At 37.2% G+C, this 20,984-nt stretch overlaps 1 protein-coding gene across 1 annotated transcript in view; it reads right to left on the bottom strand.

Annotated features, from left to right (window-relative positions):
- ERICH3 (glutamate rich 3) overlaps nucleotides 1–20,984 on the bottom strand; it is a 101,126-nt gene that overhangs the window by 65,976 nt on the left and 14,166 nt on the right. Inside the window, exons 2-5 of the mRNA XM_081308243.1 lie at nucleotides 10,409–10,502; nucleotides 7,803–7,928; nucleotides 3,916–3,987; nucleotides 2,595–2,723 (exon numbers count right to left, since the gene is read on the bottom strand). Coding sequence (XP_081164369.1) covers nucleotides 2,595–2,723; nucleotides 3,916–3,987; nucleotides 7,803–7,928; nucleotides 10,409–10,502 — 421 coding nt within the window. The remainder of the gene's footprint in view (nucleotides 1–2,594; nucleotides 2,724–3,915; nucleotides 3,988–7,802; nucleotides 7,929–10,408; nucleotides 10,503–20,984) is intronic.

Below are 20,984 nucleotides of genomic sequence, written 5' to 3'. Positions count from 1 at the left end.
CCCTGAGTTTGGTAGATGAATAATACAAAAGAAATCTGAGCTTGTGATGACCTTATAGAACAGAAAAGGCACAAGCTGAGATGAGACATGCACATGAGTTGGGTGGATGCGGGCCCTGATGCTTAAACCTGCATCACAACCAATGCAAGTGAATTGACTAGAGCTACACAGAACTTAAATAAAGACAACATAAGCCTATATAAGCCAAACAGTACTAGATCTTAAAAGCCACAGAGAAATAGAACTAGAGCTTTCTGAACAAGGGAATCAGATTACCCAAAAGAATCTTGCAGACTCTGTAAAACAAGCATGCTTTAAGATTGTTTTCTGTCAAATAATCCAACCGAACACAAAAACATGAAACATCTAATGCAGGGATTCAAGAAAACAGGTTACTGCAAACTAGAACATGATCTACTGGCTGTTATGCTCTAAATTTTACTTCCATGCATTTGCATACAAATATCATCAGTTAGATGAATGTGGCAGTCAAATGTTTAACTGATTACATTTATCTCTAAAAACAAATCTGCACCATTAACTAACAGCTGTGAGCTACAAACTGCTGCAGTTCACATCAGAAGCTACCTTAAATGTGCTATATTTTAAATGGTTTGTAATATATTTTCTTGGAATAAATACGGCACTGTAGCTTAACATTCTCAAAACTGTGTCAGAATGTGAATTGATATTGACTACCTGGTGAATAATCAGCTTAGTTGAGCATTTTTAATTCTTAGAAGATCTCAAGGGGTAAATTCTCTGAATGTGCACTATTCGTTGAAATGACTTTCTACTGTTTTAATGGCCTGCAGACTATTTTGGAGGTCTAGGTTCAACTAGTGAACAAATGCATTGGCATTGCCCTGGATACTTTCCTTATTCATTTGAGAAAGCTATAAATAAATAAATAAATGGTGATATCCCATAACAATTCTTTCTTGTCTCTAGCACTTAGAGATCAGGAGTGAAATTTAAAGACTATGTATCCACACAGGGAAAAGCAAACCATTTCTGTAAAATGGGAAGTACAATTCCAAGATCACAATAGGTATCCCTTAAGGTGCAAGAGCACCATAGGGGGTGACCAAGTGAAGAACCCTAGCTTAGCAGAGGGAAAACCTTTTGAAGTGCTGGTGTCAGTGTTTCCTGTAATTTTTAAATTACTTTCTCACTTCTGCCACATTAAGATCTCCTGGATGTATCATAAACTATTTATTGAGGGTGTTCAGCTGGAAAATTGAAAAGAAAGCTTTTAAAGGGTTTTTCCTCTCTGAAACAGGTGGAAGACAGAAAACTGCACTAGATTGTTTCTTTTGTTTCACTCAGGTTAAGCTTCTGAGAGTCTAGTGAATTGCCATCCAATAAAAGAATTATTTGTACACATATACATTCAAATCAAACCTGGAAATTGGGGTAACAACAAAGGGTAGATGGTTGCTTTTCATCACTTGAGCTGTTCATTAGGGAATGTCAAAACATATTTACCTTTTGAAATATGTCAAATCTTAACATTATATATGATGAACCTACTTCAATAACCTGTAAAAGCATTGCCATTCCTCTATAAATATTGTGCAATACCAAAAAAAAAAATGTTCATGCTAACAAGGAAATAGATTAGGTTACACAAAGCAAGAATAAAGATGTAATCAAACAATTCAGTTATAACTTAAACCATCAGCCTCTAGTAAATATTTTGCAAATCTTTTCCTTTATTGATATTGTTTCAAGGTATCTCCCTCTCCTTTGAGAGTTTATAACCACCTCTAAGTTACCAAGGAATCAAGCTAGCACAAAATATCAGTGTGAAATTTGTTCAAATAGTATCTCTATACATTTAATTATTTTTATTTTAGAGTATGAGCACACATTTTTGATGAAAGGAACCTTGGTATCTATCCTATATGCAATATGGTGCCATTGATCTGTGCAGGTAAGAGAGCAATAGAGGGAAATACAAGAACTAAATCAGAGGTCAGAAAATATAGAATATGTATGAAACAACTCATGGTTCAATTCTGCTGCATTGTAGGATGCTAATGGGTAATCATGAAGGGAAATACTGAGATGGCTAACTTGAGGTCATATGGTTTATGGTCTTATAGGTCAGGTGAAAGAGTCTGGTCTTTCCTATCTGTAACACAGACCCAGGGAACGTACTGGGAATATATGTAACATAAATAATCTATACTTCAAAAAAAAAACCACTAGCAGTCAGCAAGTACAATGGATTTGGCAGGAGTGGTCTTGATTGGAAGTAGGAGATTCAGAAGAGACAGAGTTGAACAGATAAAAGACTGGGGGCGGGGGGGGGTGTTCTTTTTTTTAGTTTTTTTTTTTTAATTTGTTCCTTTTTGTTATACATGACAGTAGAGTCTATTTTAACATATTTATACAAACTTGGAGTATATGTTATTCTAATTAGGATCCTAGTCTAGTGGGTGTACACAATGTGGTTCTTTTTAAAACAATGTTTTCATTCAGGAGGACTTGCAGGATTATGCAGACACGGTGCCAGAAAGCATTTTTTTTTGCGATTAATAAGAAATCACCAATTAATAAGCTGAGACAGAGTGTTTAATATGACTCACCAGTGTTAATGGACTAGAATGTCCTTCACTAACCAGAACACTCTGGCCGCGATTAGTCTTTGGGCCAAGTGGGGGGCGAGGAGACAGGATTGGCATGTTGTTTTCAATAAATTGTCTTGTGTTCTCTCCCTGGAATAAAAAAAGAGATTTAGTTAGTAGTCTAGGTTAGGTTAGTACTTAACTTAGGTTCATACTTTAATTGACTGTGGGACTAAAGAAGTCCTTTCTCATTCTTTTCAGGAGTGCCACTTCTGAGAACTGTCATGGTGGCTAGGAAGTTTTGTGCCTTATCAGGGTGCTGAGCATGGTAGGGAAAGGCAGAAAACTGAATCTGCTTTAGCTGTACACAAAGAAATAGCTACAAAAGCAGTGTATCCTTCGTTTTTAGCCATAAACACTATTAATCTGCTTTAGCAGACTACTATCAAAAGCATAGTGCCCTTCACGACTTTGTTTAGTAGACACTACCAGAAAGCAGTCCTCTTGTAACAAGATTATCTTTTGATCCTGATAAAATAGATCCATGTCTGTCAGGCAAGAGAGAAAAAAAAATACTGAATTATTTGGCAACTTATTCTACAGGGGTTTACAAATACTCATCATTTTGTGAAATGTCTTAGGTCTCACATTTGTAATACTACACAGAAAATTAAGGACAACATGTGATTTTGAATGGCAAAAGAAATTGAATAAAACTGCCAACTTAAATCAAAATCTTTCAAACATGCCTAATTGAATCTCTCATCTCTTGATTCAAATTTATATATTTCATAAGTTCACTGCAAAGAAGAGATATCAAATACCAAAATAGAAAACAAGCAAGGAATTTCAACAGACCTAGTACAAAATGTCTTAAATCTTATTATGCTTTCTTTTGCTAAAGAGGATCTTTCCCGTCATCATTTTCAAGGGTGACATTCACACAAAAATGTGCCATTGTATAATTCTTAAAATGCTCTATTTTTTTTTTATCACATTGAGAACATTATCATCTACTTTTACTTTCTTAAGACAGCTAAAGATCCTTTGGCCTCTACCACATGAAAATACAAAAGCAAAACTTCAAACTTGAAAGGGATGTTTACAAGTTTGTCTTTGAAAGGTTTGTGCCTTATTAAAATGTCTGTCACACAAACAGCTCGTATTTTGTCACTATCATCTGTAAAGAGGACGGCCAACATTCAGGCTTAGTAGAACCATTATTTGACCTCAGCTATGTGTTACCCCAAAGTAAAGTGCCTAGGGAAACTTCAATAATGACCACTGCTTATGAAATCATTAAAAAATATTATGAAGTGCAAGACGGTATATAGTGCCTTACCTTAAATCTCTGAATTTGCTCCTTTCTAGCTAAGGTCTCCAGTTTCTTTTTTATTTCCAGTTGATGGTGACGCTAAGCATGCAGGAAAGAATAGAGGACAGAATCATATCAATTGTCACAAATTTTTAGAAAATAATCCTACTAGTTAACTTTATTCTTGATTACCCCTCTTGTCATTGAGATGGAGAAGAATCACCTGCCTAAGTGTGCAGGTGAGAATATAAATTGGTGCTACTCTTAAGAAAGCCAAATTATAAACATATATTAGGCAGCTAAAAGTATTTATACCCTTTAATGACTAAGTTTCACTTTGAAACCCAGGGGCAAAATTGAATATAATTTTTTACATGTTTTATGCACAGTGATGCTATCAGAAAGGTTTTTCTTTTCCTTTTTCAAAGCAAAAATGCAGAAGCAATATAAACTTTAAAGAGAATGTTTAAATTTTTGTCACTTATTCAAATGATGAAACAGAATATTATCATTAAGAATAAGGTTCATAAAGATTTTGTTTTTTGAAAAATGGAAAATTCATGTAAATGCAGGAGAAAGCAAACTCCAGAATGTCACAGAAATATGTAATTGTCCCTGTGCTAGGAAGGTGTTTCATGTACAACCCTTCTTCTTGAACAACTCTAATTGCCAAACAGCCCTATTTTACAAAGAGAGAAACTGAGGCAGAGGACCATGAACTTGCCTCAGGTCCTACATCTAGACAGCTATGGAGTGCTACTTTGGTTAAGTTGACATTAACTTCCTTTGTTTTTGTTGTTGTTGTTATTTGTTAGTTTGTTTGTATTTTCACAAAACTATATACCTCTCACAACATAGCATAATTCTATTAATTCATCAATGTGGATAAACAAAAAACTCGTATGTTAACAGTAGTGATCTCTGAGAATAGGAACTATCCGGTTACTTTTCTTTATTATGCTTTATAGTTCCAAATTTTCTGTACCACATAACACTGATCTGCTTACAATCCAGTTTGAAATCATTCAGATGCATTTGAAGGTCTTTATTGGCTCTTTGAAAGAAAAGGTGTTTTTCTGTTGTTTTTTTTTTTTTTTTTTTTCCTTTCTATTCTTGACTCCCTCTTGCTGCCTTGGGGACCCCGGGGACTCAATCATTCACTGCCTAAGTATCATCAATCCTCTTCTTGACACTTCCCTTCCCTCTCCTTTCTCTGATCTCTCACCCACTTATCACCAAACTTTATTACATTCACTATCAGCCATTTTCCATCTTCCACTTATTTCTGGTGCTCCGCAGTCAGCCCCTCCTCCTCACCACTGCTGAAACTACTTTCCCCAAGGCCACCGATGTCTTTGTCTTCTGGGTCAAACCTAATTTCCTCTTTTCCAGTTCTCATCTGATTTAACCATTCTGCAGCTCCTAAGAGCCTCCTGGCTTCCTAGAAAACATCCTGGTAGGCACAGCTTTCACCACATGGAGATTCTTTTCTACCCAAGTGGTCCCTGTGTCCCTCAGGGCACATGCTACCGCCCAGGCTGAAAACCTCAGAGCTGCTCCTCATGCTGTCACTGTAAAGCCTTCCCTGTCTTCTGCATCTCTGGAGACAGCTGCATCTCCCCTGCATCCCCACTACTGCTGTTAGCCCACACCCTTCAGCAACAGCTTCCTAATTGACCTCCCACCTCCAATCTTTTCCAGCTCATTAATCCATCTTCCACATTTTTAGCAACATCATCTTTCTAAAACAGCTCTGCTCATTTATTTCACTCCCCTGCTGGAAAGCATTTCATCGCCTCATCACCTACACTCCAAACCGAGTTGGGAATTCAGGGCTTTCCAGAAATTGGGCCCCAGCGTAGCATCACTCCTGTCACTACTTTCAACCAACCCACCGTGCAGTCTGGCTTCAGTGAGCTTTCCTTTCTGTTCACAATGTCCCTTCACACCTCTGTAATGTCACACCTGCAGTCTCCACTCTCTGGAATGCCTTTCCTGTGTTTTCATGGGAATTCTCATTCACTCTTCAAGATGTTCTGTAAATAGCAGGACCTCTGACTCCCACAGAAGAAAACCATCCTCCCCTTCGTTTCTGAGCTAGTTTGTTTGCTCCTCTCTCCTAGCTCTCACTTTCTGTGGTATTTTTTAAATTATATCTTTCATCTTCAACATAGAGCTTCATTTTTGCCCATGGTAAGCCTATATGTTTGTTGCATAGGTCTGGGAATGTGACTCAGTGACAGAGCGCTTGCCTAGCATGCACAGGACCCTGGCTTTGGTCCCCATAACTGCAAAAATAAACAACAAAATAATATTTTTTGCATGAGTGAATACATGAATATCAATACAACGTTAGTAAACAGTGTCACTGTAAACTAAATGGGACACAAGTGTGGCTACTTAGAGAAAAATGCTGCTTCTTCTAGTATATTAATGTATTATACTAGTGGTGTGGCCCTTATTCAAAATCGTTGAGACCGTAAGTGTTGCAGAGTTCAGAATTTTTCAGATTTTGGAATATTTACACAGACTACACAAATTGAATATGCCTCATCTAACAAATATGAACTATGAAATGCTCCAAAATCCAAAATTTTTAAGCATTATGTTGGTGCTCAAAAAAATTCAGATTTCATATTTTTAGACTAGGACTGCCCAACTAAATATGTATTATCCTATTCTATTATATAGATAAACTACTTAGTATACTTCACGTTATCATTTATCAAAGATATTTATTCCAAACTTTAAGAACTACAGACTTTTAAATGATAGCATGGTGAGTCATAATGTGTCGGTGATGTATGATTTTAGAAAACTGAAATTCAAGTATAAAGGTTAATTTTGAACTCTACCTATTAAGTACACTTGAAACTAGGAGTAGATTAATTTTATGTCATATTATTTATTTTCTTAAAAGAATTGTAGATTTTTAACTAATACTTTTAAAAGCAAGTGAATCAATGATTCCATATAATTTATGCACAAGATATGATGCACAAGACAGATTCTGAAATTAATATTATATGTTAGCATTATATATGTGTGTGCATTATATGTATGTGCGTGCACATACACACACATCCTAAGTGAACATTCTACTTGATCAATACAATGGTAGCATAATAATAAATATGTTCAGTGGCACTCAACTTGATATTGGTTTACTGATGATTCTACAGTTGTTCATAAATGTTTACTGCACCCATAGGTCAACGGTTTTACAAGCCAAGTTTTTTATTTACTGCTGTATGGTCAAGCCAAGAAATGACATGCTTTCTCAGAGAGATTAAAATGATATTGATGCTTGAAAGTACAAGTTTCATGGAGCAAGGCTGAAATAATTTATCAAGTTAGCTAAATATCCAACTAAAAGTGCCATGTCAGATTAAAAAAAAATTTTGTTGATGCTCGGGTTGAAAATCTATGTTGACCAATGTGGCCTAAAGTAGGAGGGACAGCAGATGTTTCAATGCCTATTCCTTGAAACTTAACATACGGCTGAGCTTTGGAGCCTTAAAAGAATAACAGATCTGAAATAATTCATGGCAGTGGAATTACTGATATTTAAACAGATGTCACTTTTTTTAGCAAATGGAAATTAAGGTACAGATGGTGAGGGCTGGTATGTTTCAGAGTAGCCATTGTGGATTTAAAATCTACATTTAGAAAATTAAATATCACAAAATATATTATGATGTCCATATTTTTTCCCAGCCGAAATAGAGGAAAGCTTACTCGAGTCTCTTGGCTCCTGACTACCTAGAGAGATACAGACTATTTCTCAAGTCACTTGATTCCATTTTCTTTTTATTGAAATATAGGAAGAAGTCCCCTGCTTCTGGTTACAAAAAGCATTATTAAGTATCATCTTACAAAAAAATAATTAAAAGGACAATAATAAATATTTGTACCTCCAAATCAAGAACCTTATGGAAAATAGCCTGAGCCAAGCACTCCCGGATATATTTTTGGTGATCTCGCTTCATGATATTTAGTTTGTATTCCTTTTCAGAAAGTATTCTTCCACTTCTTGTGATCTGTCATGGATAAATAAAACATACACAGAAATACAAAGAAGAAAATGAGTTGTTAGTTTTCAAAAATAGGAGTCAGAGAAGAAAGAGAAAGAGACAAGGAGGTCAGGCTAGGGAGGGAGAGAGAAGAAAAGTGGCACCGTCACCCAAGCACAAGGAGCGTGCCACTGTGGCTGATGCACTCTGGCTTTCAATGAACAGTTAGTTGCTAAGGCACAAGGGCCAGAACAGTCTCATATATCCGTCACTGTGAAGGCGCACATGAGTGGTGCGCTGGATATTTACAACGAGGTTTTCATTAGAGGAACAGTTCCCCCTTGATGGGACCCAGGTGTTCTTTTCATTTCTGAACACATTCTGGGAAGAAGTGGGTGGACGCCACCGTGAAACCAACAGGGCTGTGATCGCATGGCAGCTCGTGATCTCACAGGAAATACTTTGAAGGACAAAACAGGCGAGCCGCAGAGGCTCTCATCGATTTGTTTTGAAAATAATTGGTTTCATTACTTTGTTTTCCCACTGCTTTTTCTTCTTCCACTCTCCAGCCCAGAATGTAATTTAATTGGTTGTGATTTATAATTTTACAGATTATGCAGTACTACAGATAGAAAGTATTCAATATTCATCTCAACTGGCACCATTGCAAGATCCAGGAAAGGCAGTTTCTCTTTTTACTTATTTGCCTTTTCTTTGAATCCTTCCTATAAGCATATTTGTTGTATTTTTCTGTATCTCCTAAACAAAGAGTATTATCCTTCTCAGATTGTATATATTCTTTTCCACTTATTGATGACCTGCCCTTCTTTTTAAGGTTTAAGGCAAGCAACATATTTATTCTTAATGTTGTTCTAAACTTGTTATAGTTTTTTAAAAAACACTGTTGTTGCAGTATATTTAGAGTGTTGAGATTAACTAGAACTGTGCTCCAATTGATTATTGATAATCTTTATCAATAACACATGTTCCAAGGGAAGAAAGGGATATGTTATATAAAAAAAAAAAGTGTTCTTGAAATTACTAATACAGTCTTTGGAATGTGTTGCCCTTGATATATCATGTCACATGTGTTAAATTTGGGGAAAGATATTAGAACATTCTTTGGTAGTTAGTATGACGTGGTTATTTCTTCTCCAGATACTATGTCTGATCTCCCCAATTAGACTAGAAGCTCCTACAGGGCAGAGGTTCTTAAACTTAAGTCTGTATTGGCATCACCTAATGACCTTGAAGAAAAACAGACTGATGGGCCCCATCCCAGAGCTCCTGATTCAGTAAACCTGGAGTACAGCTCTCACATTTGCATTTTCTAACAAGTTCCCAGGTGATACTAAACAGTGCTAGCTGAAGGGGTGCTTTTGAACCACTGCTCTAGAGAAATGGCTGTATCTTCCTTATTTGAGTCGCGATGCATACAACCAAATGTTCAAAAAGTGCTTGTTAATAATGTTGATAAGCAAACACAAAGTTCTTTCCATTACACATGAAGCTCAAAGACCATTATCCAAAGAAACAATGTTAATAATAACCACAATAATTAAAGCCACCACCGTAATTATTACAGTAGCACAACTCTAATTGTCATAACGATACTGAGGACTGGGCATCATTATTTTCATTTTAAAATTGAGGCAGTTGGGGCTGAAAAAGTTACATAAGTGATTTGCTCAAGATTCTGTATCTTGTTAATGGCAGAGCTGGGTTTCAGCCAGGTCCGTCTGATAACAAAGCCCCAAGAGACTGAAAAGTGACTCTCTCCACTCTCTTGGAGATCTCTCCAGCTAGAATGCCAAGCACGTAAACAACAATTAGAAACACAATGCATGTTCTTTCAACACCAAGGCAACAATTGTTAAGGAGTGTGTTTTAAGAAGGTAAATAGCTAACACTTTCTATGACCACACCTCTTTCTTTCAGTGGGAAACCATAGGTTTTTAAAAAGGATTTTCATATTATAGTTATTTGGAGGAAAGGAAACTTTGTTAAAAGAGCAATTTTAAAACTAATGAAAGACACCAATGTATCAATAAACCATCACAGGAAATTCAAGTTTAAAAAAATTCAAGGGGGAAATGTTGAATTGTTCATGCTTTTCACACCATGCTCTGTGTTCATTAAAAACAATATTTTTTTTTTCTGAAGACAATGAAGTCTTCTCTGTCCTCATTCTCTAATAGTTTCTGGCTCATAAAATGTGTTCCATAAATATGTGTTAAATACATAAATGAGGAAATAAATGAACTATGCTGTTGAAACTCATAGAGACTTTCCCTCAATAGTTTGTTCTTAGTGATCATTGAACTGTCTTCTCATCTTTTGAAATAGCCTCAAATAAATAAATCAGAACTTTGAAAAAGAAGCAATTTTTTCTAAAATGGGTAGGAAAAAGCCATGTCACTGACTAGTTTAAAGAGAAAACCTGAAAAATTGGGAATTACTGGACTTAATGAAATGAGAACATGAGTAGAGAGCAAAGCAATTTTTACCAGTCCTGATCTTAGGAGATGCCGCCGTATCCTTGTGTTGTTGAAATATCCAGCCAGGTGTTTATCAGTCAGGCTATTATATGTTGCAAGTAATCTGAAAGAGAAAATGAAGTGTCCCTTGACAACCCAGATGATTTTTGACTTTCTCATCTCCAAATTGTGCAGGATGGATCATGCACTTTTCAAGCTGGCTGTGTGTATATAATAAACATGTCCTGAGCACCTGTTTTCCAGGTTCTTTGATAGGAACTGGGAGCTCTGGTTGTGACAAAAGGCCTGGTAGGAAAGGAGCAGCTCCTTCAGAGGGCTCTTTCAATCCCTGGTGGCATGCCTTGGGTTCATACCTGTTTCTTGCTGCTCTCCCTCACATTGTCCCTCATGCCATCAGGACACAGGGCTGTCCTTCTCTAGCCAGGGCCTCTGCTTCCCCTGTCAGCCCGTGACATGATGATGCATGTGTCTTTCTTCCTCCAGGAAATGTGCCCTGATGTGTGCCCAGTGAGCTGTTACCATCCACCCCGTTCCCATAGAACCTGAGCTACCTTTCACATTCACACAATATGACATTACTAATGTGTTTGTCTCCTCTGCTCTATTTGAAAGCCAAGATCGGGCATGATTCTTGGTATCCCTGCTGATGTTACTGGTTGTGTACCCAGTAAATGAAGGACATATTTTGTTGGGGACTCAGGCTTACGATTAAGTTTCTGCCAAGGTTAAGCCCATCATTTTGAAGTGTTTATTTTTTCATGTCTATATAGACGATTTTATTAGTTCTACATGGAGCACCAAAAAAAAAAAAAAAAATGAAAGAAATTATAGACTTATCTTCGAATTTTAAGGTCTTTAAGAGTTAAAAGAGAACAAATTGGCTCCTTGATTACATAATATACCTCAGTAGATGGTCAATCTCAGTCTATAAATCAAAATTGAAAGTTATTTTTTCTCTTTTAACTTATCCTTTATTAATTATTCTATACCTTAGAAAACCTACATATACATATATGTATGTATGCATGTGTACATGTACATAGGAATTCATATATGTACATATATATATATATATATATATATATATATAGAGAGAGAGAGAGAGAGAGAGAGAGAGAAACAGGAAGAAGAGGCAGAGAGAAAAAGAGAACAAGCAATTCTAAACACAACCCTAAAGTAAATCTGTCCTAAAAATTGCATACAATATTACCTGCAACAAAGATTTACAGTCTGTACATTTTATTAACTGTTGATCGTTAACTTACATCTGAGAGCAGAGAAGAGATTCATATTATAGGATCGAGTAAATGTCATTAGCCACAATTTTATTTCGCTGTTTCCACTGACTTAATTACATGGAGATGCTATTGGTGACCTTTCCCTGTCTCTTCTCTCCTTAGCAGCCCATCTCAGGAAAGTTCCATGCTGTCAAATGGTAAGGAAAGTTTAATTTTGTCCACAAAAGAGACGGAAAAGCAGTTACAAAGCCCAGAAGCCAAGATGCCACATGAGGGTTGCAGACGTGAATGACTGCGGAAACCATTATTTCCCTGGGTTTATGTAAAAAGACAACCCAAGAGTTTCACTAAGGCACATACAAAACCTGCCCTGGATAATGCTTTGAAACCATCTTTTAAATGAACTGTCTTGGTGTCCTATAGTTCATCAAAGGTTTCCTGTCTTGGAAAGGTCAACATTGTATCCCTTACCCTTTCTGAATCTCAGAATATCTTTTCAGCTCCTCATTTCAGAAAGGTGAGCAGGTGTCTCTCAGTCCTAACAATCACGATTCCAGACACACCACAGCTCACAGATTCTTAAGATAAATCATTAGAGTGATATCATATATAGTCTTTTGTCTGTTTTTTCAGGCCCAGGCTAAAGAAATCAATAGTTTGGAATAGGTAGGAGTGTTAAAACCCTAATTAAATGAAGTGGGGTCAAAAAGTTGCAATAACAGGGCCTTCAGTTTCCCTAAGGATGGATAAAATATCTTTCTTTTAATTGAGGATTTGTAACTTTTTAAATATTTAGGTCCTAATAATAACGCATAGCCAGCTTTGGTACCACCTAATTTTAATTTTCTGTTCCCTTAGGCTCCTGCCAAATTAATGTGTGTGTGTGTGTGTGTGTGTGTGTGTGTGTGTGTGTGTGTGTGTAACTCCCCTAGTCTCACCAAAAGGTTGAGGAAGTCCAATTGGGTTGAAATCATTGTAATCATCATTTTTCTTGCTTTTTCTTATTTAGGAATAAAGGCGGGTCCTTGGTATATGTTCTAAAGCATATCCTTGAATGACTATCATCATGAAACTGGCCTTGGTAGAACAGCTGAATAATATCCAGCAAGGCCTACCCAGGGTCAGTTATTTCTTTTTTAGAAAATGCTAAAGTTTCAAGCTGAAACTTTAGATTAATAAAGTATCCATCACAAGAAATTGCACTACAGTAAATTATATTCATACTTGTTGAAATGATAAATGTAAAAATCTCCACCATATACTCTAAACTTTAGCCTTTTTCTGACCATCAAGCTTCCTTTATTAGGGGATGCCCATATCCTGTGTAGCCACAGCCATAGTCTGTCTGGTTCGCTCTACTCCAGGTTTCATGTGTGCATGGCATGAGCTTGGAGCCTGCCTTTGCATTTACTAATTACAAGAATGTCCTTACTAACCTACAAACTTAGGTTAGTAGAGTTATTCTGACATTTCTGCCTTTGTCCTCTGCATTCACTGCCACTCCTCCCACCCCATTTTTCTTTTCTTTATTGCACTTGGCATAACCCTGGGCCATATAAGGTCAGCTGGCTCTGGGCTTGGTGACAGTGTGCCTCTTGAATACTTTGTTCCCTTAGTATGTCACTCTCTGCATCTGTTGTCAAAGCTGGCCTTCCAGGTCACACTGCCTAAGACCTGTGATTTCCTCTGCTCTGTGTCAGCAATGACTGGTCACTATGACCACAGGCCACTGTGACCATATTACTCATGGGCCATATTGTTCACAACAAGCCCCACAACTGGCCAGACCTGTCTAACCTGTTTGCTTCTCTCATGATAAACAAGGTTACTTTCCTACCCTCTGGTTGCTGGGTGGGGAAAGATCTACCCTCTGGCTGCATGCACTAGGGAGAACAGCCCAGAGAATACACAGCAACACTATATCTGGGCTCGTTCTGTTTTCCCTGCTTCCAGACACACCACAGGTGATTTCAGGGCCCAATGCTGAGTTACCAGGAATGCTGCCTTCTCAACTACAGCTTTTCAGCTCTCAATCTTTGAACCCTCACCTCCTGCCATGCAGAATATATAACAGGGCTCTATAGAAATAAAAGTCAGCAATTCTTATCACTTCCTCCATCTGGCTTCAGAGAGAGTCTATCCCATAAAAACCTCAAGTAAAAGGAAAGGCACTATAATTATTATTAATGACAAACATTTATTGAGCACTGACTATTTTTAGGTCATTCCATAAGGCCTTGGGGAGACAGAGATGGCACAGACTCTGCACTCACAGAGCTCCCAATCTAGCAGGAAGATACACACGTATGTACTCAGTGTGTGTGCACACTTGATTTCTTCCTGTTTTGTAGGCTAATTAGTTCACAGAGTTACTGTCTCCAGTTCAGGCACTGTGCCCTGAGCTGGGGAAGGAGTGTAATATCCACATTCCATTCTGCAGATGACAAAGCACTTCCACAAGCCTACTCTCATTTGATTCATTTTAGGCCCCTGGAATTTGAGCAATATCTAACTATTACAGCTCTTCCACCTCCCTAAAATGAAAATGCTTCAGAACAAGATTATTTCTCAATGTGGCTCAGTCCTAGGAAAGCAGAGAAGCAAGCATGTTAGACTAAGGTAACAGCTCTTCAGAGACCACAGGGGTAGAATCATTTCTTTAACACTAACCTCCTCCCCCTACTTTGCTTGTCCCCATAGCGTCTACCTTTGGAGAGGGACAGGGACATAGCTGTTAAGACTCAGTTCACCTCCACCATTATTGGCTCTGTAACCAGGAGCAAGTGACCCTCTGCCACTAGAATAGAGCCACAGTTTGACCAAGTTCTCTGCTACTTTGCAACAAGGATTGCCTTTCCTCCAGTTTCAAATAATATTCTCCTTATTTCCATTTTCAGCCGCATGAAAATAGCCTTCGCCTTTCCTATTTCTACCAACATTCTGTACATGATTATTTATGTATTCTCTAAGATAGAAGTTTTCTCCTTAGCTTTCCTCTTTTCTTTCTGGACCCTCCCCAGAGTCATCTTTAAAATTCCCTTCAAGGCAGTATTGGCTTTTTAGAGTTCAAAACTCTTTCAACCTCTACCCATTACTCAGACACAAAGCCAGTCCCATATGTTTAGCTATTTTCCATAGAAGCACCACATTTTCCATTCCAAGTCTGCCTTAGTCTGCTCAAGCTGCTGTAACAGAATACCACGGTCTTGGTAGTTTAAAGAACAAACATTCATTTCTTAGAGTTCTTAGAGTTCTGAGACCAAGGTACCAGCATGGTCAAGCTCTTGGTGAAGACCCTCTTCTTGGCTTATCTATGGCCATTTTCTCCTTGAATTCTCAAATGGAAGAGAGCAGACAAAGAGGCAAACTCCTTCATGTCTTACAAGGGAACCAATCCCTCATGTCTTAACTATCTCCTAAAGACTCCATCTCCAAATACCATTATACTGGGGATTAGGGTTTCAGCATGAATTTGGGGGGACACGAACATGCAATCCATAATCATCCCAATTTCCTGAGTGAAGTCACTTGCCAGAGATCATATAATCTAAAACCTTTTCCTAATAATACAAACCAAATCAGAGTGAACACCACCCACCAGATCTTGCTAAAGTGGGAACTGGAGGATGCTGAGTATAATAATGGGAAGCTATGAATAACAAAATATTCCACCAATTCTCCAGCACAAAGACAGAAAAAAAATTTAATGAAAACTCTTATAAACTAAATTAACAAAAACTTAACTTTCATTTATAATTAGCCATATCTTCAGCATAAAAACAATGTGCTGAAGTCTTTAAATCAGCCAACCTCAAAATATATATTCCTTCAATATGCTTTACACTACAAATTTGCATAGAAAATTTGGAGAGAATATTAAAAAAGCTAATTTTGACATAAACAGGGTACTTCTATTTAAACCTAATTGTGACTTGCTCATTTGAATTAATGCAGTTTGGATTAGTTTACTACTGCTCCTATAACACAACGTCATCCACTAGTAGCTTAAAACAACACAAATTTATTATCTTACAGTTCCTGGAGGTCAGAAATCTAAATTGGGTTTCATAGGCTAACATTGAGGTGTCATCAGAGCTACATTCCTTCTGGACGCTCTAAAAGAGAATTCTTTTTTCTTTCTTTCCCATCTTCTAGAAACTGCCCACCTTCCTTTGGTTCTGGCCCCCTTCTATTGTCAAAGCCAGTGCCGGCAGATCAACTCCTTCTCAAGATGCCAGCGCTCTTTCTAGAGCTTTTACCCTCCTCTTCCCTATTTAGTGACTCTTTTTACTACTGGACCCACCCAAATGAATCAAGATAATCTCTTTATCTTAAATACAGCTGATTAGCAATCTTAATTCCATCTACAACATTTATTCCTTCTTACCATATAAAATAACACACGTGCATGTTCTGAGAATCAAGACATGAACCACTCTAAGAGAACTTTCCTTTGCCTATTCTAAGGTTTTTCCCTATCTACCGTATGACAGGGAACAGAAACACTAGACACCAAAGGTGACAGTAATTGGGCTGTAACATATATTGTCCAGTGATCCATCATGCCAATGATCTCCACTTTCAAAAAGCCACTTCCCAGGTGGAGGAAGGCAGTTCTTGGTATGCTGCCAGGAGGCAGAAAACATGTGGGAGCCTACCTTGCTGATCTAATTTTGATATCTTAAATGTGAACACTAAGACAAAAGAACGAGAGGTACACTAAATAAAGAGAGTTTCAAGCAATTTACATTTTTTAAGCATAAAGTGAATCTAATATGTGATTTTTTTCCAGCGTTAGGTGAATCTAATATGTGAAAAAACAGATTAGCCCATAGGATATAATTATACTGATATCAAACACCATTTATTCAGCACTTAATACATTTCATTACATTCAGATAATTATATTAGTACATGAAACATGAAGACAGAAGTTTTGCTAATTACACTATGACATGCCTTTGACCAGAGCTGAAAATGATTTTAGTGGTATTAAAATGAAGAAAAAAATCATCTTAGAATTGAAGAAAACTGCTACTATGCATGCTTACTACTATACATATATAAATCATCTCTGAGGAAGAAGAAAAAGAAGGCAAGTATCCGAATATGGAAGGGTCTGTCCCATTAAGAACCTTAAAATAAGATTAGAAAGAAGGATTTTAGGTAGAAAACAATTAGAAAACATACCCAAGTATAGTTAAAGAGTACTAAGAGTGGTGTGCTTGAGCTGGCTCATACTGGCTCTCATGAGACAATCATTAAATTTTTTAAGGAACTTTGCAAGACATTGGTAGCTTGAAATTGTCCATCGTGGGAGTATTTATACCATAGAAATTGGCAAACACTACAAATCAGAGCTCCTATTCTTTCCTAAAAAGCCAGTTTAGCAGCACACCACAGATTAAATTTAAAAAGTAAGTGGCGAGATGTATCACAGAAGATAAACAAAATGATTCATTATATGAGTGAATATACAGAAGTATGCCTAATAAACTTTTAGTCTGAAAATTCCTCTTTTATATGCAATCCCTGACCAAAGTGCTCTTGTACCTGTTCAGCTGTTTCCTATCCCTCACAAAAAAGCACATAGAATTCTTGCAAAAACAGAGTCATTTTTCAGCTGTCATTTCAATCAAGAAATTTTATGCAAGATATTTCTTTACATGGCCATAAATGGAAAGGTTCAATTCACCCTCCCATCTGGAAAAACTGATTACACCATTTTATGCTCAACAGAATCAAGTGAGACTTATGAGAATGAGCACAGTTGTATTATTAAAGATGAAAAGCCTAATGGAGAGGTGCTTTGCATTTCAGAGGCCACCAAACCTGCAATTTTTAGAGTTTGATAGTGTTCAAGGAGGGTCTCCATCATCAAATCTCCACTGCCACAGCAGCCTGCTAAGGAAAACCAGGTAGAATGTTTTTGCAACCCACAAATCAAGTGCTTATATTGGGAAGTCAAGTTAAACAAATCACAGTATATTGTAGTTTGATTGCCTTTACGTTAGTTCACAGTTCACAAGGAAAGGAGCTCTGTCTCTCAACCCAGACAGCTCTCTCATTGCCTACAAGAAAAAGTTGCAAGAATACTCTGAATTTCAGCTCTGTGAACAAACTCATCACACACATTCAAGCCACCTAACTAAGTTTAAGATTTTTAATCTTAGCAAGATTCTTAGTAAATCTAAATAAAAATAACTACCAAATAAAATACTGAAAGTGGTATCAATAGCCAGAACAATAAAAAGTTAAAATATATCTTTAATCTAGAAAATCTAACTTTCTATCTAACTCCATGTTTAATAAAGTTAGAACATTTAGTAAGTATGAGACCAGACACTTTAACTCTAAAGAGGTAAATAATTTGTCTGTAAATAATTAAAGCACAGAAATATATATCAGCCACTTCCTGCTCAATGTGAAATTTGATAAAATTTAAAAAGGATAGGATTTGGAGCTAGAAGACTTGGGATCAAATTCTGGCTCCATTCCTTACAAGATAACTAAACCTTGGTGAATTCAATTTTCTTCCCCTTATGATTGTTGTCATGAAGTAAAATGTTGGGACACTTCCTAACATGTATGACCTAAGTTTACTGGTTTGGAGCTACTACATCCTTGAATTATAGAAATTTGCATGTGGAAATGACCACCACCTAGCATCTGCCCAACTCCTTCATTTCATATGCAGGAAACTGAGGTTCTGAAACTAGGCATGGTTCATTGATAAGCTCCAATCAAAGGCCTTAGGAAGAAGATGCCAGAATGTCACAGGAGTTCCCATAGCATTGTTCCTGTGGTCCTTGTCTTACTAACTTCTTCCAGAATTGCTTTCATCCTTGTTTGATCATTCTCTTCGGATTCATCTAAGATTCCTCCCTGAGCCCTCAAACATTTAACACTTGGCCAATATCTGTTGAGTGAATGAATAAATCAGTTAATGGAAACAGAGCATATCGGTCCAATTCCTTGATACACAACCTTTTCAAAAATCCACACGTGAGGACCACAACCTTTCTTTTCTTTCACTTCACAACAATAAGTAGAAGAAGTCAGACAAAGAAAGGGTCAAAAGCATGCTTCATGTGTTCTAGTTTCTTTAAAATGAAGAATGTTTCTTGTGGATGATCACACTAACAATGTTAGTTTAGGTTTTGTCAAATAAGTGCCTTTGCAGTGTGGTACACAATTGCATTAGGAAAAAAAAGTTCCCAGAGAAACGGAAAAAAAAAATATCCTTTTTGAGGAGACTTGAAGAAAGACAAATACAGAACAATTGACATGAGGATCAGTTATTTACTATTCCTGTATAAGAAAACTCTTCACCAACTAAAATTAGACCCTGAGTCTCTGCAGTCTGCCACTTTATAGGGGGTGATTGAACTGATATCACATAAATGATTTTATATTACATTCTTCATTCTTTTTTTATTTGCATCCAAACCTGCCAGATCTCAGCAATTATGCTAAATAATGATTTACAATTTCTCTCAGTTTATTCTAACAATGTGGCCAGATGAAAACCATAATATTATTTTATTTATAGCCTTAATACGATGGTTTGAACTGACTAGTAAAAACAAAACTAGTCTCCAACTGTGCTCACTGCTGGCAAGAGTTTTGCAGTGTTCACAGAGGAGGTGATAGGCAAGCATGTGCAGGGCAGCAGTAGTGGGTTCCACTAGGTCTGGCCAGGCCCTCTAAGACATGCTATGGGCACCAAGTTCCTCTCTTTCAAGTGTTACATTTTCGGGGGGGGGGGGAGGAATATATATATTCATTTTAAAAATATGCTTAAGAGAAAACTAGTATCCAAATTAAGAGACAATAATAAAGCCAGGCATAGTGGTTTACACCTGAAATCTCAGCAACTTGGGATGCTAAGGCAGGAGAATCACAAGTCCAAGGCCAGCCTCAGCAACTTAGCAAAACCCTGTTTCTGAATACATACATACATATATACATACATAAATTAGTTATTTAATTTAAAAGGGCTGGGTATATGACTCAGGGTTTAAGCACCTCTGCTTTCAATCCCTGGTACCAAAGGGAGAGCGAGAGAGAAGAAGAAGATAATAAGGCAGTCCAAAGGAAAGGCAGGCAGGTAGGAAACCAGTAATCTTCATCACAAACATTTAATATTTACTTACATTTTTCATAGTGCATACAGTAATCACTCTATATAATATGCACTATGTCTCTTAATTCTCACAACACCCCTGTAGAGCACTGTTACTCCCCTTCTTCACAGAGGAGTTCACAAAGGTAGAGAGTGATTAGATAACTAGCTCATGACCAGTTAAAGTTGATCCAAGAGTCAAACCAGGAACAACTAAGCTGGACTGTGTCCTTTGAGGCAGAGTTCAGCCTGGGGAAGGGGGAACCTGCAGTATCAATGGGCAAGTGGTTGATGCTAAGGCAGGGTCATAGAGAGCAGGGGTGGGAAGTACAGAAATGATGCTTCCGTTTGATAAAAGGCAAGTTGTGTGAAACTCAGAGGAATTACCTATAAGGTATGTGTTGTGCTTCTGGGACTGGATGGATGGTTTTGTGACATCAGTGCAGGGGTTTTAAAGGGCGGAAATGACATAGATTTTTAAAACCAAAATCCCCTTGCTGTGTCTCAAGGGAGAGTGTGGTAACTTTGCTGTGCCTCATATCTTCCTCTGAAAATGGACATAATAATAGTGCTTCCTCAGAGAGTCAGAGTATTTAAATGAGTCAATGTGTGTACAGCACTTAGCACTTTACCACACATAGTAAATGCTCAATTAATACTAAATGTTTTTATGGAGTTACAACTTCTCTTCCATAATCAATTTATACCTAAACTTAAAAAGGTTCTACAAGTAAAACTACTCTTTAAGGATTTCCATCATGAGTAACTGTTTCTTATATTTCACTTCCCCCATTAGCAGAAAAATCTTCCTTGGAAGAGGCTACATGTTTTTCTGTATTCTTTTTCTTCAAAGAGTAGTCAATTGATCATTATCCTCTTAGTAAGAGGTTCACATAAACCCAAGCACTAGCCTTTTAAGGTTAGAGAGCCAGGTTCTATATTATATTTTCTCTAGACTAGAAACTCCGTGCAGACCTTAACTTGTCCCTGTTCACAGAACAATGCCTAGAATGTGCTTTCTAAATGTACAGATAAATAAATATTGTTCCTTTCCTAAATCCTCAGATTCTTTGAGTTGTTAATATCCATGTTGAGTTAATATGTCAGAAAGCTGCCATTTTTAGAGAGGATCTGAAAATATCTCCATGCTATTCTACTCATTTATTCTGATATACAGCACTGACTCAAGCAACATTAGTAAGTAGGTAAAGCTTCCCTTGCA

This window comes from Spermophilus citellus (assembly GCF_964194105.1).
Source record: "Spermophilus citellus genome assembly, chromosome: 9".
NCBI lineage: Eukaryota > Metazoa > Chordata > Mammalia > Rodentia > Sciuridae > Spermophilus > Spermophilus citellus.
The sequence above is the reverse complement of the archived record's forward strand: the minus strand, read 5'-3'. Positions and strand labels throughout refer to the sequence as shown.